Genomic DNA, 24,594 nt, shown 5'->3' on the forward strand with positions numbered 1-24,594 from the left:
CCAGGTAGGGTTGATGGTGGCCCTTCCTCACGCCGCTTTGGCATCTTCCACTGGGTGACTCGGTGCCCCAGATGTTAAATATCTTCTGGGGCCCAGCTTGCAGCTCCGTGAAATATTTTCACTGCAGCAGCACCAGCGAGTGCTGCGGGGAGCGGGGCTGGTGCCGAACGCGCTGTATCAGATTTGATCTGCTCTTAAGGAGCCCTGGCCTTCGGTAGCAGCTCCGGCGCGGTGCCAGGCTCTCGGCTGCAGCCCCGGCAGGTTTTTGGGGTGGGGGGAGGCTCTCTGTGGTCCAGAGCACCTGGATCTTGCATGGCACCGTGTTCAAAGTGTGGGGAGCCCGGGGAAGCGTGGCAGTGGACTGCCCAGCCATGCCCAGCCCCACCGAGCTTCCCAGCAGCCGGTTTGCCCCGGCAGCAGCCGCGCAGGTGGGCTGGGCACCGGCAGAGCTGGGCGGGAGGGATGAGCGGATGGCGGTGCCGGAGCATCCCTCCACGCTGCTCCCAGGCGAGGGAAGCAAGCACCATCTTGTGTCCCTGCCAGGCTGCGGGAGCCCCAGGAGCTCGCTGCAGAGCAGCAGCGTGTCCCTGCCTGACCTCCGCCTCCTCCTCCTCCTCCTCCTCCCATCCCTGGCTCTCTCGAAGCAGTGGAGAGCCATGATTCTCCAGGAGACCCCAGCTCCTTGCTGGGTGCTTGAGGAACATCAGTGGGGGACGCCCGCTCCGGCTGCCCCTTGGCTCCCCGCTGCTGCTGTGGGTGGGGGGGTCTCCTGTTGAATTCCCCGGGGTCTCCCCAGGGCTGGAAGTGGCTGCAGGAAAAGTAGGGTTTTGTTTTGCTCCACATCTCCCTGCGTCGATTGGGGGGGTTCCTGCCTGGATCTGGCCCCAGACCTGGCTGCTTCCACTGGCTCCATCCCAGCCCCTTTCTCCCCACGCCTGTGTGCCACTGGCAGGGGCCAGCTGCCGGAACCGAGCCCCCATGCTGCCGGGGTGGCAGGAGCTGGCGCCAGCCTGTTGCATGAGAACTGGGATATTTTTAGCTCTTTAATGTGCCCGTCGTGGCTTCAGCACAGGCTGGGCTGAGGCTCAGGCTCCCTCCTCCAAGAGCAGGGGGATGCCCCAGTACCAGGGCCTCAGTCAGGGGTGATTTGGGAGCAGAAGATACTGTTTGGGGATGGAGAAGATAATCCCTGTGTCACACCGAGCACTTGGCACCCCCCACACATGGCTGCGATGGAGAGGAGCAGGGACCTCGGTGACTTTGGAATCAACCTCTGGAATGGCATTGGTCCCCTGCAGCTACCTCCTGAGTGTCCCCTGCCATCCCCGGGGCTGCCCCCTCACCGCCGCCGCCCTGGGCACAGGCTGGCCTGGCACAGCGGTGCCGACACGAGCGCGGTGGCCTCAGCCTCTGTAGAGCCGCGCTCCGGTCCCGCTTAATAAGGCCACTGCATGCATTATTTTATTAATGAGTTATTAAAAAGCTATCCACGGCGATGCTGCTGCGTACCCAGCGTGGTGTCCAAGAAATATGTATTTTAATGATTGCTCACCCTGTGCTGGGCTCTCCCGGCGGGTCAGGGGGACACCACGCCGTTGGGGTGCCCGTATACTCCAGCACATCACCCTGAGCTCCTCCACTGAGCAGCTGGTCTGTCCCCATGGTGCTCCGGGGCACCAGCAATAGCTACGAGGCTTTTTATAGCCCCGTCTGGGCAGAAGCTGTTTGGTGGCTCCTTGCCCGGGTTGTGCTTGGCCAACTCCAACGGGTGAGCTGAGGGCGGGGGGGGGTCGCTGTGGTGGGGGTCTGGTGGCTGTGGGGTGGGGGCCAGGTCTCTGCTCTGGTGGTTTTGGGGTTAAGTCCCCGGTTCGTGCTGCACGGTCCCTGGCCTGGGGGCTGCCTTGGCATGAGATGGGGTGGGGGTCTCCGGTGGCTGTCCCCTGCCTGCAAGGTGGCAACCGGGGACGTGGACCAGTTGGGATGCTGCTCCTACACTGACTGGTGCTCGGTGCAGGGCACTGACCCCCCTGTACCAGCTCCGCACCCCCTGGCACAGCGGGGAGCCTGCAGCGGCGTGCCTCCCAGTAAGCGTCTGTCTGTCCGTCTGTCTCTCCATCTGTCTCTCCGCCAGGGCAAATGCCATAGGATGACCGCTGCTGGTCCCCTCTTACTGGCTGTGATATCGTCTCTCCTGTGGCTCACGCGGGGCTTCGACCCGGCTCCCAGCGCCTGCTCCGCTCTGGCCTCCGGCGTCCTCTACGGCTCCTTCTCCCTCAAGGACCTTTTTCCCACCATCTCCTCCGGCTGCTCCTGGACCCTGGAGAACCCCGACCCCACCAAGTACTCGCTCTACCTCCGCTTCAACCGGGAGGAGCAGGTCTGCACCCACTTCTCGCCCATGGTGCTGCCGCTCGACCACTACCTGGCCAACTACACCTGCGACCCCCGCGGCGAGGCTTCCAGCCCCCCGCCCACCCGCCAGCGCCCAGAGGACGAGGAAGAGGAGGAGGAGGAAGCCGAGCTGGAGCTGTGCGAGGGCACGGGGCCCTTCACCTTCCTCCATTTCGACAAGAACTTTGTGCAGCTGTGCCTGGCGGCCGAGCCCGAGGCGGCCCCGCGCCTCCTGGCCCCCCAGGCACTGGAGTTTCGCTTCGTGGAGGTTCTGCTCATCAACAACAACAACTCCAGCCAGTTCACCTGCAGCGTGCTCTGCCGCTGGCTCGAGGAGTGTCTGCAGGCACCCGGCGCCCGCCGCTGCGGCTTCACCCACGCCGGCTGCAGCTGCCAGGCGGAGAGCCCGCCGGCACCCCGGCGCAACGGCACGCGGCACGCCGCCCGCACGCCCGCCCCGCCGCCCGCCGCCAGCGACTGCTGCCCCACCGACCTGCATTCTGCGAATGCCAATGATTTCGACGCGGTCCCGCACGGTGAGTGGGGTGTGAGGGGAGCCCCAGGGATGAGTCTCCTGCTCTATGCACGGAGCAGGGAAGCCGTGCGATGGATGAATCCTGCCTGTGCGCGCTTGCCAGGGCAGGAGGGTGCAAACTGGGTGCCGTGCACGGAGCAGGGAAGCCGTGCAATGGATGAATCCTGCCTGTGTGCACTTCCCATGGCAGAAGGGTGCAAATCGGGTGCTGTGCATGGAGCAGGGAAGCTGTGCAATGGATGAATCCTGCCTGTGCTCACTTCCCAGGGCAGGAGGGTGCAAACTGGGTGTTGTGCACGGAGCAGGGAAGCTGTGCAATGGATGAATCCTGCCTGTGCTCACTTCCCAGGGCAGGAGGGTGCAAACTGGGTGCTGTGCACGGAGCAGGGAAGCTGTGCAATGGATGAATCCTGCCTGTGCTCACTTCCCAGGGCAGAAGAGTGCAAACTGGGTGCTGTGCACGGAGCAGGGAAGCCATGCAATGGATGAATCCTGCCTGTACACACTTCCCAAGGCAGGAGGCTGGAAACTGGGTGCCATGCACGGAGCAGGGAAGCCGTGCAAAGTGCAGATCCTGCACACGCTCCCAGCTCCAGGTGCCCCTCGCCCAAGTGACGGCCGGGCTCAGCAGAGCTGCAGCTCACTCTGCCCTGCCCGCGGTCCGGCTGGCCCTGTTAGTGCCACTCCCCGCTGCGCCAACCCCGGCTGTTTGCCACGGCTGCTCTGGCACAGCCCGCGCAGCCCTGGGGCCTCACTCGCCACCTCCCTGGCACACGGCTGCTGCTCGCCCGACTGCGGGCCCGGAGCAGGAGCCCTGTCACTCTGTGTTGGTGGAAACGTGGAAAACAATTTGCAGGTAAAATGACCCTTTCCCATGGCAAATTACCCTTGACTGCTGCAGCCCGGGCGCTTGTTATTCCAGGCAGGATGTCACGGCACGGCGGCACGGTGCGGCCGGGCTATTAACCAGGCGGAATGAAGCCGTTTGCTCGTTACGAAATTGCAGAAACATCAAGTGAAGATAAAGCAGCCGCGCTCGCCGGCACCCTGGGCACCAGGGTCAGGCTGCCCATGGCGGGCAGCCGCCTCAGCCAAGCGATGCCTTCACCCGTGGGGCATCTCTGCTGAGCTTAGCGGGGTGATGCAGGGGTTTTGGAGCACATCTGGCCAGATGTTCCCCTTGCGCCAGCTACGAGTGATGCACGGGGAGGAGCAATCCCCAGCTTCACTGTGTGAGGTCTTTATCCAGTGGATGAGGTGGTGGGGATGGGTGCTGGGTAGATGGATAATTTCATTGGGCTTTAGCATTTATTTCAGGAGCTAAATGTCATTATGGGCAGATCCCCCGACTAAATCCCTGGTCCGTTACAGCTGCAGGGTTATAAATCGCCTCATCCCGAGGGCAGCCGCTTGAGCTGCTTTTGTTATTTTTTTTTTTTTTCCTTTCCTTTTTCCCCCCCTTTAAATGCAACTCCACATGGATGATTAAGAGCTCAGCGCCAGGTTCAGGTGCCATCCCCAAGCTCAGCCTCCCCGACCCTCTGTCCCCATCATGCGGGGATGCCACAGGCACCAGTGACTGCTGTACGCTGGGGAGCAGTGGGTGCCATGGGGTGCTGGCACAGAGTGGGGCTGGGGGATGCCCTGTCCCCTTGGTTCCCAGGGGATCTTGCACCTCCACACAGCTGCTTTGGTGGGGGTTAGTAATGCTGAGCGCGGCTCGAAGAGAGGATGCCAGGCTGGGTGCTGGAGAGGAGGGTCCCCGCAGACCTGGCATGCTTGGGCACCAGGCTGGCTGCCACCTCGCCACAGCCTGGCACGCTGTCTGCAAGGATGAGAGTGCAAACTCCTGCTCCTTCCCCAGATTACATTTGACATTCAATTAAAACCCAGAGGCGCCCGGAGGTTGGATGTTATTGCGACGCCGGAGCCGCAGGGGTAACACTCTCCCTCGGCCGCCCCGCGTGCCACACTGCTGCCAACCGGCGCAGCCCCCACGCCGCCTTCCCCCCCGCGCCTTCGCCCATGTCGCTGGGCTGCGGGGCTGGAGCACAGAGCGCTCTTCATGGCAGCAAGGGGGGGTCCTGGGCTCCCACCTGGCCTCCCCCTGGCACCCCCCGGGGGGAGAATGGCCGCCTTTCAGGGTGGCGGTGGCAGGCAGGGCCCAGGGGCTGAATGGCGCCTGTGAGCCGAGCGCTGGCGGGTGCCCAGCGCTGATCTCACCGGCTCTCCTCCGCCGCAGCCGCGCAGCGACGCGGGAGCTGGCACCCACCCAGCCGCTCTTTGGGCCTCCCCGCTTCCAGCCGCTGTGGCATCCCCGGGGTCCCCGGCCCCCGTGCCGTCCTCTCCGTGGCATGGCTCTGCCACGTGGCCGCGGGGACGTGGTTGGAGCGGAGGAGATGCAGCCCCGGTGCGACACGGTGCTGGGTCCTCACGAGTGGAGGGCACGGATGGGTGCGGGGACGGGATTGAAACTTTGCAGGTGACATTGGGCGCATCACAGCCGTGCAATGGGGGGTCTTTGGAGGGGGTACAGCCCCGCAGAGCCTGCGCTTCCCAGCTCTGGCGCTTCTCCGGGCTGCGTTTCCTCTTGCCTCAAACCCACCACCCTTCAGATACCAGCCCCTGGAGAGGTGATGCCAGGACAGGGCCATGACTGCCAGCTTGCGGGAACACGACTGGCATCAGGGGACATCCTGGGCTCCCCAAAAGAGCCCCCCCTGCCTTTGCAGCCTGGCAGCTGTGCCATGGTGCGGGGTGCCAGGGGATCCCCGGGGCAGGACCGGGTGAGGGTGCTGGGGCGGAGGGTGCCAGGGCCGGCTGCGGCCGCCCCGCGGTGATGGACAGGGATTTAGTGCTCTCTGAAGGAAATTGAATTTGGTGTCTCTGTCGAACACAGCCGGGGAGAGCGCCCTCGTATATCCTCGGGATTTATGGTTTTCCCCGGGCGCTCACCGTGCCATACGTAATTCTGCTGTGCCGCTCCCGGGGACGGGCAGCCCGGTGGGGACCTCGGCTCTGCAGCAGGACAGACCCCCCCAGGGCAGCCCCTCTGCCTCCCTGCATCCCCCTGCACCCCCAAATGTGCAGGGAGAGGAGCACCGGCGGTGATGGCGAGGAGCCCACTCCAGGGACGAGCCCGGGCAGGGGTTACGTTTGGTTGAAGGCAAAAGTCTGTAAATTTAGGTCTGGTTTATGGCACCAATAAGTGTCAGCGCAGGCAGCACTCCCTGCCTGGGGCTCGTATCTCACCTGCGTGTGTCAGGATGGGACACAGTGTGCCCAAAGCATGGCTGGGGGCTCCCCTGCCAATGCCAGGTGTCCTCCTGGCACGGGGCAGGATGAGGATGTGAGAACTCGCCAGCATCCTGCAGCCACATATGGGGGCAAGGGACCCTGCTGCAGGACAGTGGGGTGGCCCAGGGGGTGTAGGGGAGGTCGGGGAAGGCGTTCCCTGCCCCCGCACCCACAGCCGCACCTTCCGCCGAGCCCTTCACATGCCAGTTAATTTCACACCAAGTGCTCTTGATGGATCTCTTGTTATTTTTGGTGAGCCGAGCCATAAATTTGTGCCACCTCACTGCAGCAAGCTGTTAAGCAGGGACGGGAGAGCACCTCTGCTCAGCACGGCCAGGGCTCGAGCACCCTGGCCACACCGGACCCGTGGCACCAGAGCCACGCTCCAGCCCCTGTGACAGGGGGCGATGAGTTTTGGGGGACCTGTGATGGTTTTTGGGGGCTGTGAGTGTGCTCAGCTGTGTTCAACCATCTCTAGCCCTTGGGGATGCTATCGGTGCTCAGCGTGGGGCTGGGCATCCCTGTGTCCCCCCTGCAATGTCCCTTACCCACAGTGACCCATCCCCATCCCTGTCCCCTGCCTGCTCTCACCGGAGCCCTTCTCTCTTCCAGGCAATGCAATCGAGGAGAACCAGAAGGTGAAAACCCAGTGGCCACGGTCAGCGGACGAGCCAGGTGTCTACATGGCCCAGACAGGTACCGGTGCTGCCCTGGTGCAGGGACGGGCACAGGACACCGGCAGTGCAGGGCTCGGGTGCCCAGCCACGGGTGATGGAGTCGGAGCGATTCCCTTTGCTTCCTGCCCACAGACCGACTTAATTTGCTCCATTTATATATTTTTTCCTTTACACCTTCCTCTGAGGGTTGTAAAGAAAAAAAAAAAAAAAATCCATTAATTGTTTCGTTCAAATGTATTTATTTGGCAAATCCATCTGGGTAATTTGAAAGTGCTGCTCCCCCCTCCCCAGGCCCCCTGATTTATGGTCGGAGGGCTCGGAGGCGAGCGGGAGATGGATGAACCCGGGAGAGGAGCTCTGCTCCGTGTGCCTGGCATGCAGATCTCCTCCCAGCCACGCTCGGGTGCTTATGGGGGTCCTGGGCCCCCCGGGAGCTGCTGGGCAGAGCGTGGGGTGACCCCACTGGTGACTCGATCCAGCCTTGGGGTCCCCGTGTGACGTGGAGCAGCCACCCTGCTCTGGAGCCCGCGTCCCGCCTGTCTCCGGGACAAATCGTCCCCTTCGGAGCCCTCCTCCCTGTGTTCCTTTTTAATTTAAACTGATGGCCTTTTCTTCTGGCCTGTCCAATAGCTTCAGAGACACCATCAAGCTTAATAAGAGCCGGGTTGTTGTAAATGTCAATGCTGCGCCTGGGTGGGGAGAAGGAGCTGTGCCACGCTGCCCGCGCTGCCCTGGGGCGGATGCTGTGCCCTGGGGTGGATGCCGTGCCCCAGGGTAGATGCTGTGCCCCAGGGTAGATGCTGTGCCCTGGGGTGGATGCCGTGCCCTGGGGTGGATGCCGTGCCCCAGGGTGGATGCTGTGCCCCATGCCGAATGCTGTCCCCTGTACTGGGTGCGATCCTGTGCCCTGACCCCTTCTCCAGGTGCCACTGGTGCTGGGTCTGGAGGGCAGCATGGGCTCCTTCGCCCCGCTTACACCCTCAGTGTCATCCCGTGGCACCTTGTCCTCATCCCACGGGAGCTGCCCGGCCGCTTTCCCATCCCCCGTGGGGGCTTCACTCATGGGACCTTCCCTGGCCCCCTGGGGTGGTCACCGGCTCTCAGGCTCCGTGTCTCCCACAGGGGACCCGGCGGCGGAGGAATGGTCCCAGTGGAGCGTGTGCTCCCTGACGTGCGGGCAGGGCTCCCAGGTGCGGACACGCTCCTGCGTCTCCTCGCCCTACGGGACGCTGTGCAGCGGGCTGCTCCGGGAGACGCGCACCTGCAATAACACGGCCACCTGCCCAGGTACGGGGGCACACAGGGGCACCGGGGTGGGGGGCTTCACTGCTGGCTGGGGATGCCCACCACAGGCTGGGCTCTGGGTGAGCACCCAAAGGGCTGAGCGGACGGTTGGCTGGGGAGAGCGGGGACGTGGGTTGATGGGGGGGTCTCTGGGGGTGGGGAGGCTCTCACCGGTGGTGGGGGGTGCTGGGGGTGGATGAGGGCGGCACTGTCGTGGAAGCAGGCGGTGCCCATCCCGCGCCGGGCTGCTCCAAGCCCCTGTCGACATCCCCGTCATCTCGCCTTCCCACTGTACCAGCTCCTGGGAAGCCGAAGGGGGCATCTGGAATGGGTGCCCCAGTGCCCCACCCCACCGCTCCCGCTGCCAGGGGTTTTTGCTTGGCAGCAGCTCGGCCGGTGGCCCCTCACCATCCTCCTTCCTGGCAAACTCAGGGCTTCCCCATGGGTGTCTCCGAGGCTTTGTGCTGGGGGAGAAGCAGGGGCTGGAGCCTGCGCCGGGGGGCTTGGGACCGAGCAGCTGCCCGGACCAGCGTGGTGGGGGGTCCCCACTCCTGCAGGGCAGGAGAGGGCTGAGCTTCCCCCTTCTTCAAGGCGGGTCGTGGCCAGGAGCGGGCAGGCAGGACACGGGGGATCCCACTGGGCCGGGTAGTGCCCCGTTTGTCCGTGGTGGCATCTGTGTGTCTCGTGTGGTGGCCACAGGCGGTGGCCAGGCTGCCCTGTCTGAGCCTGGGAGGCTTCAGGGGCTTTGCACCCCCAAAACACGGGGGTGCCCACTCTCCTCTGTACCGGGGAGTGCAGCCCCATCCCGGCACCGCCGGGACATGGCAGGTCGTGGACGAGCATCCTTGTGCGCTGTGTGGATCCCTGCTCCCTTCCTGGGTGAGCTGAGCTCCCAGGGGTGTGCCATGTCCGAGGGGCAGCCATGCCCAGCGTGTTGACGTGGGTTGGGGCTGCGTGTGGGTGTGGGGGGACGTGCGTCACCAGTGCCGAGACCCCAAAGGGAAGGCTGGAGCAGGGCAGGGAGTGGCAGCGGCATCTGCTCCGGGTCCGCAGGGTTTGGGCTCGGGCGTGTTGGCGGGACACCAAGGGGAACTGGGGACCATGCCTGGCTCTGCCATGGAGCCCTGGCCCAGGGCACGAGGGGTGTGCAGTGGCTGGGACCCCTCAGTGCCAGGAGGAGGCTGGAGCACTGTGCTGTGTTGCAGTTCCCGGCGCGTGGGAGGAGTGGTCCCCGTGGAGCCTGTGCTCGGTGACCTGCGGGCGAGGGGCCAGGACCAGGACGCGGCGGTGCGTGGCCCCGCGGCACGGAGGGAAAGGCTGCGAGGGCCCCGGGCTGCAGGCCAAGCCCTGCAGTATCGCGAGCTGCCCGGGTCAGTACCGCGCTCTCCCCCTGCTCCTCCTTCCCCCGGGAATGCCAGAGGCGGCACCGGCCAACAGCCAGGGCCATGCTCCCGGCACGGGGCTGCGGTGCCGCAAGAGATGGTGGCACCACCATGGGCACCCGAGACAGCCTGTGGGTGCTGTGACATGGGTGCACCCTCCTGTCCCCAGTGGAAACGCAGACGGAGACCCGGCTCCGTTGGCTGTGCTGGGGGGCTCGAGCCCCACCATGGGCAGGGGGACCAGCCTGGGCACCTCGGAGGAGCCGGCTCCTTCCCTCCCCATCCGCTGCGACTGACTGTCCCCCACAGTGCTGGCACCGCAGTGGCACGGGAGCGTCGTGGGGCACCGGGCGGTGGCTGGAGGTGGCAAAGGGGGTTGGCTGCGGGGTCCGTCTGTGCACAGGTGGCAGCGCCGTCTTCGTCCCTTCCTCCTGCCGTGGCGGCAGCCGTGGGGGTTTCAGCAGTGATGGCCAGGGATGCCACATCAGGGCTGGCATCCCCGCGTGCGGTGTAGCGAGGCTGGCGGCAGGAGGGCAGGTGGGAGCTGTGCACCCCTCTGCAGCCGCTCTGGCAAGGATGTGCCACTCCTGGCACGTGGCTTTTCCCACGGCTGCCCCACGGAGATGCTGCCGGAGCCATGAGAGCTCAGAGCCACTCCTTCCCCGCCTGCCCCGGCCATGGAGTGATGCCAGGGCTGGGGGGTTTGGCATGGAGCAGTGCTGGGGGCTCGCGGCGCTGGGTGTTGCGGTGCAGCGGGGCTGTCGGAGCCCCCGCTCGGGGTGCAGGAGCCAGTCCTGGTGACAGTCCCTGCCAGCTGGGGCAGGATTTGGCACTGACTGTTGAGGTTGGCACGGGAGGAGCCGGCACATCGTTAGGTTGGACCCGTTGCGCGGAGAGCCCGGCGTGGGTGTCGGGGAGCTGGCGCCGAGCGGCCGAGGGGCCGCCGGCCGGTGGGGGCTGACGCCGCTCTCGCTTGTCCCCGCAGTGGAAGGGCAGTGGCTGGAGTGGGGCGCCTGGAGCCGCTGCTCCGTCACCTGCGCCAACGGCACGCAGCAGCGGACGCGCAAGTGCAGCGTCTCGGCCCACGGCTGGGCCGAGTGCGGGGGGCCCACGCCGACGCCCGGGAGTGCTCCAACCCCACCTGTCCCAGTAAGGCCCCGCGCGCTGGAGGGGGAGCGGGAGGGGAGGCCACGCGCGCTGTCGGCACGGCACGGCACGGCGCGTCGGTGCGCGGCACGTCGGCACGTGGCTCAGCCGTGCGTCTGCCGTAAGGCCACTGCGGTGTCACCGCCGGTGACACGCGAGGATGCCGGCAGCCTCCTCCGCTGCGGATGCAGGCGCAGGGAGAGCGGGAGCCAAAGGGTGATGCCAGGGGTCAGCAGCCGCCTGCGTCGGTGCCGGTTGCTCCCTCCAGGCACATCTCAGCCGGAGGAGCCGTGGATTCATCCCGTGCCCTCGCCCCTGTGTCACGCTGCGGGGACCCGTCGGTGCCCGGTGGCTGCAGGTCCCGGCGTGCGTTGGGTGTGCAAGCACGTGCGAGCTCTCGTGTGTGCACGTGGGGTAGCTTGGGCTGGAGGCTGGGGGCACACCGGGCAGGGGGGGAGGTAGACCAAAGGATGGACCCCGTCCTCATCCTGTCCTTCGACGCCTCGGCATCGGTTGCAGGCGCAGAGGGAGGTGGGTGCCACATCACCGCGGCCACCGCGGCCACCGCGGCAGCCGGAGGGAGGGAGCGGCTCTGCCATTCGCCGAGGGTGCCCTCAGGCTGCTGGTGGCCAGGTGGCTGCACGGGAGTGCCAGTCTCTGAGTGAGATTTAAATTCTTGATCTGTGGATTTAATACCCGGCGAGGCTTTCGATTCATGGCACGGGGGGCGACCGCCGCTGGGGCCCATCAGCACTGTCTCCACGGGTGCCAAAGCAGGTGTCCCACGGTGTCCCTGTCCCTGCAGCCGACAGCAAGTGGGGCCCCTGGAACCACTGGAGCCTCTGCTCCAAGACCTGTGACACCGGCTGGCAGCGCCGCTTCCGCATGTGCGAGGGCACTGGCGTGCAGGGCTACCCCTGCGAGGGCACCGGCGAGGAGGTGAAGACCTGCAACGAGAAGAAGTGCCCAGGTACGGGGCATCCCACCGCCTCCCCCACCCCGGTGCCCATCACCCTGCGTCTGGGCTGCGTCTGACCCCCCTCTCGCCCCCCAGCCTACCACGAGATGTGCAAGGACGAGTATGTCATGCTGATGACCTGGAAGAAAACGGCTGCCGGGGAGATCATCTACAACAAATGTCCCCCCAATGCCACAGGTGAGGGGTGTGGGGCGGGCACTCCCAAACCCCCCATGCCCCGGAGCAGGGTAGGGGGTGGCAGGTGGCATCGGGGTTCCAAATGGTGCCTCCTGTCCTCGGTGTTGAACCCGATTTTTTGACACAGGGTCCGCCAGCCGCCGGTGCCTGCTGAGCCCCCACGGCGTCGCTTACTGGGGCGTCCCCAGCTTCGCCCGCTGCGTCTCCCACGAGTACCGATACTTGCATCTCTCAGTAGGTGCACGCTCTGGCGCAGCCCCCCTGCCCTCCCCCCCACATCACTGGGGGTCTGCCCCGTCCCCCTTGCCCCCCGCCATCCCCTCCAGGGCAGGGACACCCAGCAGCCGCCTTGCTTCACCGGCCGGCTGCTGCATGGGGAAACTGAGGCAAGGCTCACCAGGCAGGGGTGGGAAAGAGGACCCCATCCTCGAGCTGAAGTGGGATCCTGGTCCAAGCTGTGCTCCTGCATCCTTGGGAAATGGCTTTTGGGTTGGCAAGGACCCCCCAGAGCCTCGTGTCCCACTGCTGCCCTAATTACTGTCCCCCGTGCCCAGGCTCTAGGCACGGTGAGGGACCTGGGGACCCCAGGTGCTGCTGGGGATGGGTGCTGGTGGCCGAGTGACGCTGGTGGCCGAGTGACACTGGTGTCCCCCCCTGTACCAGCTGCGGGAGCACCTGGCCAAGGGGCAGAGGGTGCTGGCGGGCGAGGGCATGTCGCAGGTGGTGCGGAGCCTGCTCGAGCTCATGGCCCGCAAGACCTACTACAGCGGGGACCTGCTCTTCTCCGTGGAGATCCTGCGCAACGTCACCGACACCTTCAAGAGGGCCACCTACACCCCGTCCTCCGAGGATGTGCAGGTAGCGAGCGGGGGACGGCGAGGGACAGCCCCGGGGAGGTGGCAGCGGTCGGTCCTTGGACCCCAGCCCCGCTGAGCCCCGTCCCCGCAGCGCTTCTTCCAGGTGGTGAGCTACATGGTGGATGCGGAGAACCGGGACAAGTGGGAGGATGCCCAGCAGGTGAGTGGCACAGGGGTACGGGTGAGTGACCAGGATGGCCAGGATGTCCCCACCACGGGGATGCATCCCGGCGGCTGCGGAGCTGGTCCCTTGCCTGGCAGGTCTCGCCCGGCTCCGTGCACCTGATGAAGGTGGTGGAGGACTTCATCCATCTGGTGGGGGACGCGCTGAAGGCCTTCCAGAGCTCCCTCATCGTCACCGACAACCTGGGTGAGCGGCGGGACGCGCACGGGGCCGCGGTGGGCACGGGGAGCCCCCAGTGACGCCCGCTCTGCCCTGCCAGTGATCAGCATCCAGCGGGAGCCCGTCTCTGCTGTCTCCAGCGACATCAACTTCCCCATGAAGGGGCGCCGGGGCATGAAGGATTGGGCCCGCAGCTCCGAGGACAAGCTCTTCATCCCCAGGGAGGTGCTCAGCCTCGCCTCCGCCGGTGAGGCACGGCCGGGGCCGCGGCAGCCGGCACGCTCAGCGTGCGCGTGTGCGCCTGGGGCTGTGCACACGTGTGAGCGTGCACATCTGGGAGTGTGCATGTGTGTGCGTGTGCTTGTGTGAGTGCACATCTGGCGGTGTGCACACGGAGCGTGCACGTGGTGTGGGTCGCGTTCACACACGTGTGTGAGCGTGCGTATCTGGGAATGTGCATGCGTGTGCATGTGAACACGTGTGAGCTTGCATGTCCGGGGCTGCACGTGTGTGAGTGCACACATCTGGGAGTACAGGTGTGTGAGGGTGCACATCTGGGGCTGCATGTGTGTGAGTGTGCACATCTGGGGGTGCACGTTTGTGAGTGTGCACATCTGGGAGTACAGGTGTGTGAGGGTGCACATCTGGGGGTGCATGTGTGTGAGTGTGCACATCTGGGGGTGCACATTTGTGAGTGTGCACATCTGGGAGTACAGGCATGTGAGTGTGCACATCTGGGGGTGCGCATGTGTGAGTGCACATCTGGGAGTACAGATGTGTGAGTGCACATCTGGGGGTGCACGTTTGTGAGTGTGCACATCTGGGAGTACAGGCGTGTGAGGGTGCACATCTGGGGGTGCATGTGTGTGAGTGTGCACATCTGAGGGTGCACGTGCATGAGCACACAGGCAGCCTCCTGCCAGCCCACGTGCCTGCCTGTGTCCATGTGTGCCTGTGTCTGCGTGTTCCGTGCCGGCGGTGTGGCAGGGGCACGTGTCCCCTCACGCGTGTCAGGGGCGGGCGCGGGGGCTCACACGTGTGCGTGTGTGCTCGCTGAGCCCACGCGTGTGCCGGGCGCTGGCTCACGGCCCCTCTCCCTTCCCCTCTCTCCGCAGAATCGGATGAGTCGTCCCACTTCGTCATCGGGGCCGTGCTGTACCGCACGCTGGGCCTGATCCTGCCCCCACCCAGGTGAGTGGGGCTGCCCGCCGGCCCCCGCGCCGCGTGCCCATCCCTGTGACAGCCGGTGCCCCTCCCCACAGGACCCCCCTGGCTGTCACCTCCAAGGTGCTGATGGTGACGGTGCGCCCGCCGACCAAGCCCGCGGAGCCCCTCGTCCTGGTGGAGCTCTCCCACATCATCAACGTGAGTGTCCCTCTCCCGTCCCATCACCGTGTCACCTCCTGGTCCCATGTGGGTCCCACCAGCCCATTCACCACCTGGCGCTGAGAGCTGGGCCAGGACCAGCAGCTCCCAGCCGGTGGCCACAAGTACTTGGCTCCGTGCCCACAGTGGGGACGTGCCAGCACTGGGGGAGCTGGGCAGGTCCCACGGGCCAAATACCCTCGTGGGGGTGGGAGCAGGGCAGGGGGGCAAAGCACTGACCCGTCCTTCCATCCCTCTGTCCGCAGGGCACATCCCACCCGCAGTGCGTCACCTGGGACTACTCGAGGACGTGAGTGAAGGGACCAGGACAGGGACACCCTGGCTGTGCCCGTGCCAGCAGCAGTGCCGGGTGATGGGGCTGGGTGTCCCAGCACCTCGTCAGTGCCCGGGGGAGGTGGCGGGAGGGACAGGGAATGGGGCCGGTCCCTCGCTGTGGCCAAGTGCCTCTGGCTGTGGGTGAGCGGTGGTGCCACGGGATCGATGTGGCTCTGCGAGACGGATGCCACCAGCGTGCCAGACGCAATTCTTTAGCCCCCGAGTCCAGTGCCCTGGCAGGAGGGCGTGGTGGGCGGGTGGCAGTGCTGGGCCCCCCCACCCAGGTGCCCGTGGGTGCTCTGCACCTCGGGGTCACTGGTTGCAGTATAGCTCCGGTGCTGATGGGAAGGCGTGTGGTTGTGATGAGTGTGGCAGGTCTCAGCCCGGTCTGAGGGAGCTATGGCCCCAGTTGGCCCACAGTTCCCAGTTTCCCTGCCATGCTGCCTCGGCCCCCTCCATCCCCCCCACCCCTCCTCCCACACCTGGCCCCCTCCCTCTGTGGTCTGACCCCTCCTCCAAACCTGTGCGGGATGATTAAAAATCAAGCCTTCGTGTTTCACGGTCCCCAGAGGGATCAGCACCGGGGTGGGTGTGGGCAGCTGGGGCATGGATGGCTTCACCCCCGCGATGGGCTCAGATTATCCTGTCCCCTGGCAGTGACCCCCCCGCACCCTGTCTGCCTCCCCCCAGGCAGGGACCAGCAAAGGGTTAACTTGGAGAGGGTGAGGGGCTGCTGCGGGTGTGTTTGATCATTTCAAATTGCTCTGGTCCCATTAATCAGGGATGCTGGCTTGGGAAACTGGGACACGGAGAGCTGCCAAACCCTGGAGACCCTCCCAGCGCACACCAAATGCCAGTGCCGCCAGCTCGCCACCTTCGCCGTCCTCGCCCAGCTGCCCAGAGACCTGGTAGGGGACAGGACAGGGACAGGGACGAGCCCGCTGGGATCCCGGGGCATGGATGGGGGGGCGATCCCTGGGCTGCGGAGCTGGCCCAGGTGGGAGTCCTGGGGGAGGATGGGGATGGGCAGGGGCTGCATTGCCTACGGGCACCCCACAGGGTGGGGAGGGCACTGGGGGGATGAGGGGGGTGTCTCCCAACACCCAAGGGGAGGGCTCCTGGCACCCCGAGGGTGGACTTGGGCGGGCAGGGGGCTGCCATGGTCCATAGGGCTCGATACGGGGCATTGCTGTGCGCGAGGAGGGGAGGGGGTGGCCCCAGCCCCAGGCAGCCCCCCACCCCATTGCTATTCCACCCGCGTCCCCTGTTGGCATGGAGATGGGCACGGGTCCCCGGGAAGGCGCCTTGGCTACGCTGCTGCCGCCACCAACCCCCTCTGGCACCCGGGGGTCCCCAACCAGGGTGGGTGGAGGGGCCCAGTGGGGGCAAGAGGCTGGCAGGGAGCAGCCATGGGGGGTTCCGGGCTCAGCCGCTCCCCCCTCGCTCCCCACCAGGCCATGGACCCCTCGGGCACCCCGTCCGTGCCACTCATGATCGGCTGCGCCGTCTCCTGCATGGCCCTGCTGACCCTGCTGGTGATCTACGCTGCCTTCTGGAGGTGACCTGGGCACAGCTGGCACCTGGGGGGGCTCCTGGGGTGCGAGAATGTGTGTGGAGGGGGTGGCGAAGGGGGGCACAGCGCGAGCGAATGTTTAGCATCAATGGAATTAAATGCAACGTGGGGGGAAGAGAATAATCCGGTGGCAGCCGGGGTGGGAGAGGTGCCCGAGCTGCCTGGCACTGCTCCGGTTCAGGAGGTGGGACACCGGCAGCACGCAGGGGGCCGTGGGACAGGGATGGGACAGGCTGGCACCCCAGCCCCACGCTGCTCCCCCCCGCAGGTTCATCAAGTCGGAGCGCTCCATCATCCTGCTCAACTTCTGCGTCTCCATCCTCGCCTCCAACATCCTCATCCTCGTGGGCCAGTCCCAGATGCTCAGCAAGGTGGGTGCCACCACTGTACCCCCATGGCAGGGTTCCCGGGCAGGCGTGGGGGCTGCGGTGGGGTCCCAGCCCTCTGTCCCCTACCAGTCACCTCCTCCCCGCTGGCTCCCAGCAGCAGATTGGATTTGGATTAACTCGATTTTGAGATTAAATCCTTTGAGCCGGTGGCTTTGACACAAACCTTGCCCGGGTGTGGGGTTTTAACCGCTGCAGTGCCAAGCATGTGGCCGCCGCAGTGCCACGATGCCACCGATGCCACCGCCGTGACATGCCCGCATCCCCGCAGGGCGTGTGCACCATGACAGCCGCCTTCCTCCACTTCTTCTTCCTCTCGTCCTTCTGCTGGGTGCTGACGGAAGCCTGGCAGTCCTACCTGGCGGTGATCGGCCGGATCCGGACACGCCTGGTCAGGAAGCGCTTCCTGTGCTTGGGATGGGGTAAGAGCCTGGCAGGGCTGGTCCTGGGATAGGGTGGAGGGGAGGCACCGGGCACACCTTCCTGGTACCCCCCAGGGTTATCAGAAGGGAAAACTGAGGCACAATGGAGAAAAGCAGACCCAGGTGTCTTGGTCCCTTCGACGTGGCAGCCTCTGACCTGCCAGACCATTGGGGAGCTGCCAGAAGGGCCCCCCATCCCTGTCCCTGGCACAGGGGTGATGCTGGGGTGGGGGGAAGCGATGCCACCCCTCTGCAGCTCCAGCCTCGTCTCCCCTCTCCAGGGTTGCCAGCCCTCGTGGTCGCAGTCTCTGTCGGCTTCACGCGGACCAAAGGCTACGGGACGGCGAGCTAGTACGTGGGGACGGGGAGGAGGGGACACAGGGCTGGGCACGGGCACCGCGCCAGGCTGGGAGCAGGGGACGGGGACAGGGGATGTCCCTCTCCATCGGGCCCTGATGTGCCATGGTCCCCTGCAGCTGCTGGCTCTCACTGGAGGGCGGTTTGCTCTACGCCTTCGTGGGACCCGCTGCTGTCATTGTGCTGGTGAGCTGACCCCGAGCCTCGGATCCCCAAAACCCACCCCGGCACATGGCAGCTCCTGCCAGCCCCGGCTGGTGGAGGGCTCCGTGCCCAGCGCTAACCCTGGTGCCGCTCTCGCCCAAGGTTAACATGCTGGTCGGCATCATCGTGTTCAACAAGCTCATGTCCCGCGATGGCATTTCAGATAAGTCCAAAAAGCAGCGAGCTGGGTAAGTGCCCTGTGCTCCACGGGGCTCTCCCTGGGGCTGGTGGGGAGCACCCTGCCCTGCCACACCGTGGGCACGGCACGGCATCTCCTCCGGGAGTGGGCTGAGGACGGGGCAGACTTCATCTCATCAGTGGGCAGCGGGAGCCAAGCCTGGGGCAGCCACAGCCCCTTGTTGGGGGCTGAGGGGGGGGGCAGACCCCCACACCTTCCCACAGGGAAGGGGGAGCCGCTCTCTGCGGACCCCCCTCCCTGCTGCCAGTGGAGGGGGCTGAGCCCTGACCCCCCCATCCCCCTGCCGCTTGGCCACCCCTGCTCGTCATTAACAACTGCTGCCGCCCTCGACTAACCCGGCGCTCTCTCTCTCTTTTTCCTTCTCTTCTCCTTCTCCCATTTGCTTTTTGCCTGTGTCCGTCCATCCATCCATCTGTCCGTCCATCTGTCCGTCCCCCGCCCCCATCCCTGCCATCCTGCTCTCCCACCGCCTCGCTCCCCCCACCTCCATCCCCGCGTGGCCCGGTTCTGGCCGCGGGGCGCCGGGGGGGTGGTGGGCACGTAGCTCCGAGCCCCCCCCCCTGCGGCAGCCTGCTGCTGAAATGCACCAAGTGCGGCGTGGTGTCCAGCGCGGCCATGACCTCCGCCACCGCCAGCAGTGCCATGTTAGTGCCCGCCACGCGCCCGCTTCGCCCCCCGCCCCGAGCACAGCCTTGAACCCCAGGGAGATGGGGGGGGTGGGCTCCGGACATCACCCCGGGGGCGGTCGGGCTCTGGGTTGGGGGGGTCCCATGGGCAGGGCGAAGGCTGTGTGCTCGAGGCGGCCCCGGGCGCGGGGTGCGCGTGCCCCACCGTGGCCATCATGTCTGCATGGCTTCCCGCAGGTCACGTCATCGCTGGGGTAGGGGCACGGGGGGGCTCAGCTCCTCTTCCCCGGGGCGGCTTGGGAGCAGGGAGGGCACGAGGGGCACCACACCGTGGGGCTCAGGCCAGCGCTGGCCTCGGGGGTGTCCCTGGGACCCTCTTCCTGGTGCGTGAGCCCCCACGGGTGCTGGCTGGGACGTGTCCAGAGGGCTGGGGCCCCGCTCAGCCACGGTCCCTGCTCCCTGGGGGGTCAGTTACGATAGAAGCAGCCCCAAAATTCTCTGCTGAAAAAGAAAGAAATCCCCTTTCTGCTCTCATTGTGGCTGTGGGAGGGTGACAGTGGCTCTGTGTTCCCCCTGGCACCCTCACTGCTGCCTGCGTGGGGACAGGGACACTCCTGGCACTGCCCGGGCTGGCTCAGCAATGCTGCTGGCTCAGCCTGGGGGTCAGAAGGAGCCCACAGACCCCCTCGCCCTAAAGCAGTGCCCCAAGCACCCAGCCAGTGCTGGCTTGGGGATGCCAAGGAAGAGGGGACAGTGAGGGGCCCAGCAGGGCGCAGGGCATCGGCGCTGGGGTCTCCGTGCCATGCTGTGCACACGGGGCCAGCCCCGACCACGCTTGTGGGGCAGGGGGCAATGCTCAGGGGGCTGTTGCAGGGCGGCCCTGGCACGGTGGGCTCACCCTGGCCCCTCTCTCCCTGCGCCAGGGCATCGCTGTGGAGCTCCTGCGTGGTCCTGCCTCTGCTGGCGCTGACCTGGATGTCGGCCGTGCTCGCCATGACCGACCGGCGCTCCATCCTCTTCCAGGTCCTCTTCGCCGTCTTCAACTCCGTCCAGGGCTTCGTCATCATCACCGTACACGGGTTCCTGCGCCGAGAGGTGGGGTGACCCCGGAGGGGGTGCCCTGGGTGGGAGGGACCCTTGGCCACGGGGCCGTGACCGGCTCTGTCCCCGCAGGTCCAGGACGTGGTGAAGTGTCAGATGGGGGGGTGCAGGAGCGAGGAGAATGAAAACTCGCCCGACTCCTGCAAGAACGGGCAGGTGCAGATCCTGGTGAGTGCAGGAGTGCTGGTGCGGACTGGGAAGGAGTGTCCCCCCCACCCCAAACCCCGCTGCTCCCCGTGCTGGCCAAGATGCATTCATTTCCCTCTCTCTCTCCCTCTCTCTCTCTCTCCTCTCTCTCTTTTTTCCCTCTTTCTGTATTTTTATAGACAGATTTGAAAAGGACGTTGACCTGGCGTGTCAGACAGGTGAGGTCTCCTCTGTGCCAGGGATGTTACTGTGCCATGCTGGGGAGGGACGGGCAGTGTGTGCCGGGTTGGGTGCGATGCCACGGCACAGGGGGTCAATCCAGCCTCCCTGCCCTCCCGTGGGACCCCTGGCACCGGCCCTGACCCTGTTCCCTGCCCACAGTGCTGTTCAAGGAGGTGAACACCTGCAACCCCGCCACCATCACGGGCACCTTGTCCCGCATCTCCCTGGACGGAGACGAAGACCCAAGCTCAACACCACCTCGGAAGGTGGCCTGGGCTTCTCCAGCCTGCCAGGGAACATCCCTCCCGCCAGCATCCTGGTCCAGGTCCCCAAGATGACGCCCAACGTGGTGGCTGGCTTGAGCGAGCTGGGTGACCCGCCGGCGCAGCCGCTCAGCCTGGACGCGCCGGGTCCCGTCTACCTGTGCACGGAGAGCAGCCTGCGGCCCCTGGAGTACGGCTGGCTGCGGGCCCCCGAGCCCCCCCGGGAGAGCGACTACATGGTGCTGCCGCGCCGGACCGGCAGCCTCAAGCCCTTCACGCGGGAGGAGGGCACCCGCGGTCCCAGCGGCGATGAGGGGGTGCCCAGTGGGACAGGGCGCCCGACGGCCGAGGGGGATGCCTACCCCAGCTTCGTGGCAGTGGACCACGTCAACGTGAACTTGAACCAGCCCTACGGGACAGTGAAGACCCCCTACAGCCTCCAGTTCAAGCAGCACCCCAGCGTGCGGCAGATCCTGGCCTCGGAGCTGTCGGAGCGCAGCCGCACCATGCCCCGCACCGTCCCTGGCTCTGCCATGAAAGTGGGGTCCCTGGAGGTGAGCGGGGGGCTGGTGTACAAGCGTGCCCGTGGGCACATGCGTGGAGAGGGAGGTGTGTGGGAGGGGGGTTGGGTGAGCGTGCAAGAGCATGCGTGAGCGTGTGCACACGTGCAGGGCTGCACGAGTCGCCCTGTGCTCAGTGTCCCACCCTTTGCTTGGGGCCACCTTCTCCCCGTGCCACGGCAGATACCTGCTTGTCCCCCAGCCCCGTGTCTCCATCCGAGCTCTGCCCACCTGCAAGTGCCATGGCTTGGGGCTGGCATGAGCTCCCCCCATGTCCCGGACCTGCAAAGACCTTTCTCTTTTCTTCTCCATCTCTTCCCCCTGCTCCTGGCCCTGCGTGTCTCCTGCCAGAGGAAGCGGTTGCGATATTCCGATCTGGACTTCGAGGTAAGCCCCACCATGGCAGCGAGCATCACCGGTGCCCACCATGGGGTCGGGTGCCATGTGGGGACTGAACCACTTTGTCCCCAGCTCCCTCTGGCTTGCAAAGCAGCAGCCGAGCTCGGAGGAGTTTTATACCGGGCAGTAACGAGCGTTGGCTCTTGATTAAATTGCCAGCACCGAGCAGGGTGCTGCAGCGAGCTCTGTGGCTCGTCTGGGTGCCGCTGGGAAGGCAGGGGGTGAGCGGGCGGGAGGGGGATGGGGATGGGAGGGGGGGGGCGTGCCGCAGGGCATGGGGCTGTGCCGGATGCCGACGGCCACGGGCTCTGCTCTCGCCCCGCAGAAGGTGATGCACACGCGGAAGCGCCACTCCGAGCTCTACCACGAGCTCAACCAGAAGTTTCACACGCTGGACCGGTACCGGGCCCCGGCTGCCGGCTCCTCCAAGGTGAGGTCCTGGGGGCCCCATCCTGCCCAGTCCCCACACCCCTCACCTCCCCTTGGATGGACCCGGGCATCCCGGGGAGGACGGGAGAGATGGAGCATCCCCGGGAGAATGCTGCGGCTGAGCGCTGTCGTTATTTCCGCAGCGAGGAAAAGCGGTGGAGCGTCTCGTCGGGCGGCGGGGAGAAGAGCGTGACCAGCGTAAGTGCCTCAGCACCCCTGGGGACTGATCCATCCCATCTCAGATGGGGCCGGAGGGCTCCAGGCCCCTCTAGAGCTGGGTGGAGGTGGGCGGCTCTGCTCTGGGGCTGGGTGCCAGCTGGATGGAGCCATGCATCACCACGTGCCCCGGCCGCCTGCCGCAGCTCCCTTTCACCCTGCAGGATGCGGCCGGCCCCGGGGAGCAGCAGTCACAGGCACCGGCTGCGCCGCCGAAGCCGTGGAGCACGTTCAAGGCGATGACGCTGGGCGCTCTGCCCAGCGCCCAGCGGGACCGGCTGGAGCTGCGCTGTGCGGACTGGGAGCGCCCCTGCGCCGGCCTGGATGCGGCCGATGGTGACTTCCAGACAGAGGTGTGAGCCCCGCGCCCGCCGCTGCCACCTTCGCTGCGGGGCAGGACGAGCCAAGACGTTGGGTTTGCTCCGTCCTTCTCGGTGGCCGGGGCCGGGGGGTCCCTGCGTGGCCGGAGCCGTCCCTGCCGGAGGGACCGCGCTCCCCCCCCAGCCGCAGCCGCCTCCTGCCCATCCTTGCGCGGTTTCTCCTCCCCGCTGCCCTCCGGATGCGGGTGCGGAGGGGACACGCGCACCCCCCCACGCTCACCCACCGATCACGCCTGCACCCCCCGGGGCAGGAGCGGCCGTCGAGGCCATCGGATCTTCGTTCTTTTCTACTGGGATGTTTCTTCACGCAGTGCACCGTGTGCACGCGAGCGGCCGGGCTGCCCTCGCCCCCCCCCACCCCGGGGTCGCCCCCTCCCAGCCCTCCCCACCGTCCCCACCCCACGGGGCAGGTGCTGTCGTTGTTGGAAATAAAAGTTCACTCTCTGTGGTGCCGTGGGGCTGCGGCCGCCGCCTCGTGCTTCATGTCGGGGGTCCGGATGGGGACCGGGGGGTGGCTGTCACCCAGTGGGGACCTCTGGTCTGTCCGCTCCCCCCATGCCCCCTCCCCGCTTGGGCTTTGCCCCTGCCCAGAGCCCGCAGGATCTGCTGGACGGGGCCGTGCCCACACCCACGCACTGCCTTGCAAATGAGCATCTTATCACAGGAGCCGAGAGCAGTAAATTACACGGTAATTAATCTATGAGCAAATTAGTAACTTCGGCGGCAATTACCACGCGATCCGCAGAGGCACGGTACGTGGGGCACCCACGACGTTCCCGCAGGGATGAAGCTGGTGGAAGCCATGAGGCCAGCAGCGATCCCCAACTCCTGGGGGATGCTGGCACCATCGAGTCTCTCCAGGCGAAGGATGCTGCCTGGTTGGACAAGTGGCCTCCAAGGTGCTGGTTTTCTGCTCAGCACTCTGCGAGCCCCCCTGGGTGCTGGGGGTCGGGGGCACTGCTGGACCCACCGCTCCGGCAGCCGCGGTTTCCCCTGCCACGGCATCAATTAGTCCTCGCCAGCGCAGACCTGGGGCCACGGAGACACGATTGTGAGACGAGGTGTGAAATTAGGCGGGCGAAGGGGCACCGTCATGAACCGAACCTGCCCCCGGAGCGCACGGAGCTGCCAGCGCCCGCGATGACTCAATCAGCGCCCAGGGCCGGGCACCGGGTGAGCATCCTTGCGGAGAGGGGTGGTCCCTTGCCAGGGATGAGCCGTGCCTGTGGGAGAGGGGACCCCCATGGGAGGCAAAAAGGGGTGCAGGAAGGTCCTGGGCCTGGGTGCTGCAGGATGGGACCAGGAATTTGAGGGTGCTGGATTTGGTGGGGGGGTGACAAGGCTGAGCTGAGGGAGGGCCACCGGTGCGGTGTGGTGATACCCCCTCCCTGCTCCCACCACTCTGCCCCTACCTGGCAGTGCCAGCCCTGCAATTTCCCACTGGCTCCCCCAGTTTCCCGGTGTCTCACCAGAAGTTCACTGGTTCCCACTGGTGTGGAGCCCGCAACGGAGCAGTGCCGCAAGGACGGGACTGGAGATGCTGCTCCCAGCCCCAATGCAGCTGTGCTGGGGCACCAGGGCAGGATGCGGCCCCCAGAGTGGGAGGTCTCTCCCTGGCCCCCCAGGCAGTCCAGTTAAGGCTGAAGTGCTAATTGCATGACCCAGTTCATCTCAGCACTGCCCAGTTCAGGTTTGGGGTGCGGGAAGAAGCGGGCTGGGGGCTGCAGCACAGCAATGGGAGTGGCAAAGGGGCAATGGCCCTTGGAGGAGGCGAGGGAAGGGGGCAAAGTCTTTCCCCCCCCCCATTAGAACCTCCTCAAACAAAGTAGAAAGGGGAGATGGGGGTCCCGGGCCCAGCACAGTCACCTCCTGTCCCCAGGTTTGCCAGCACTGGGCTGGTGTCAGTTCCAGTTGTGCAACAGATGCTGGAGCCATGACCCAGGGAAGGGGCCAGGGCTGAGGGTGGGGGGCTTTGGCTGCCCATGCCAGGGAACAGGGATGCAGGAGAGGGGCTGTGGTGGGGCTCTGCTGTGACTCCTCGGCCCCATAGAGGGTATGGGGCAGAAGGCTGGCAGTGCTCTGGGGGTGATGCTGTGGGTCAGGGGCACCGGCCCCTCCCCGGGGGTGCTCGCCCTCCACCTTGGCCTGACTCTAACAAACTCTAACATTAATTTTGCTAATAACAGCAGCCATGTCCTCTCTCTCCAGTTGCTGGGAGCCGCCGCGCACTGGGATTCCCCCACCCCACACTTTGGGGGACCCGGGGCCGACTCCAGCTCCCCTCCTCTTCCTCCCAGCCAAACGCAGCCGCGAGAGGCAGCGTCAGGGTTTCCTGGGGCAT

The 24,594-nt window shown here is 66.0% G+C and overlaps 1 protein-coding gene across 1 annotated transcript; it reads left to right on the top strand.

Moving 5' to 3' along the window:
* The first annotated feature begins 371 nt into the window (after positions 1–371).
* On the top strand, positions 372–22,232 carry ADGRB2 (adhesion G protein-coupled receptor B2). The gene is given in 34 exon segments (XM_086625904.1): positions 372–428; positions 2,132–2,927; positions 6,836–6,919; positions 8,023–8,187; positions 9,390–9,554; positions 10,552–10,665; positions 10,668–10,715; positions 11,518–11,682; positions 11,767–11,868; positions 11,996–12,102; positions 12,532–12,726; positions 12,817–12,885; positions 12,987–13,095; positions 13,169–13,315; positions 14,184–14,259; positions 14,331–14,433; positions 14,700–14,743; positions 15,551–15,677; positions 16,224–16,327; positions 16,611–16,713; positions 17,000–17,150; positions 17,432–17,501; positions 17,627–17,693; positions 17,814–17,905; positions 18,462–18,554; positions 19,460–19,631; positions 19,710–19,809; positions 19,964–20,002; positions 20,166–20,249; positions 20,252–20,823; positions 21,181–21,216; positions 21,554–21,658; positions 21,805–21,855; positions 22,038–22,232. Coding segments are annotated over 34 exon segments (4,707 nt in total).
* Positions 22,233–24,594: the final 2,362 nt, after the last annotated feature.

Source organism: Tauraco erythrolophus, chromosome 24, assembly GCF_009769465.1.
Source record: "Tauraco erythrolophus isolate bTauEry1 chromosome 24, bTauEry1.pri, whole genome shotgun sequence".
NCBI classification, from domain to species: Eukaryota; Metazoa; Chordata; class Aves; order Musophagiformes; family Musophagidae; genus Tauraco; species Tauraco erythrolophus.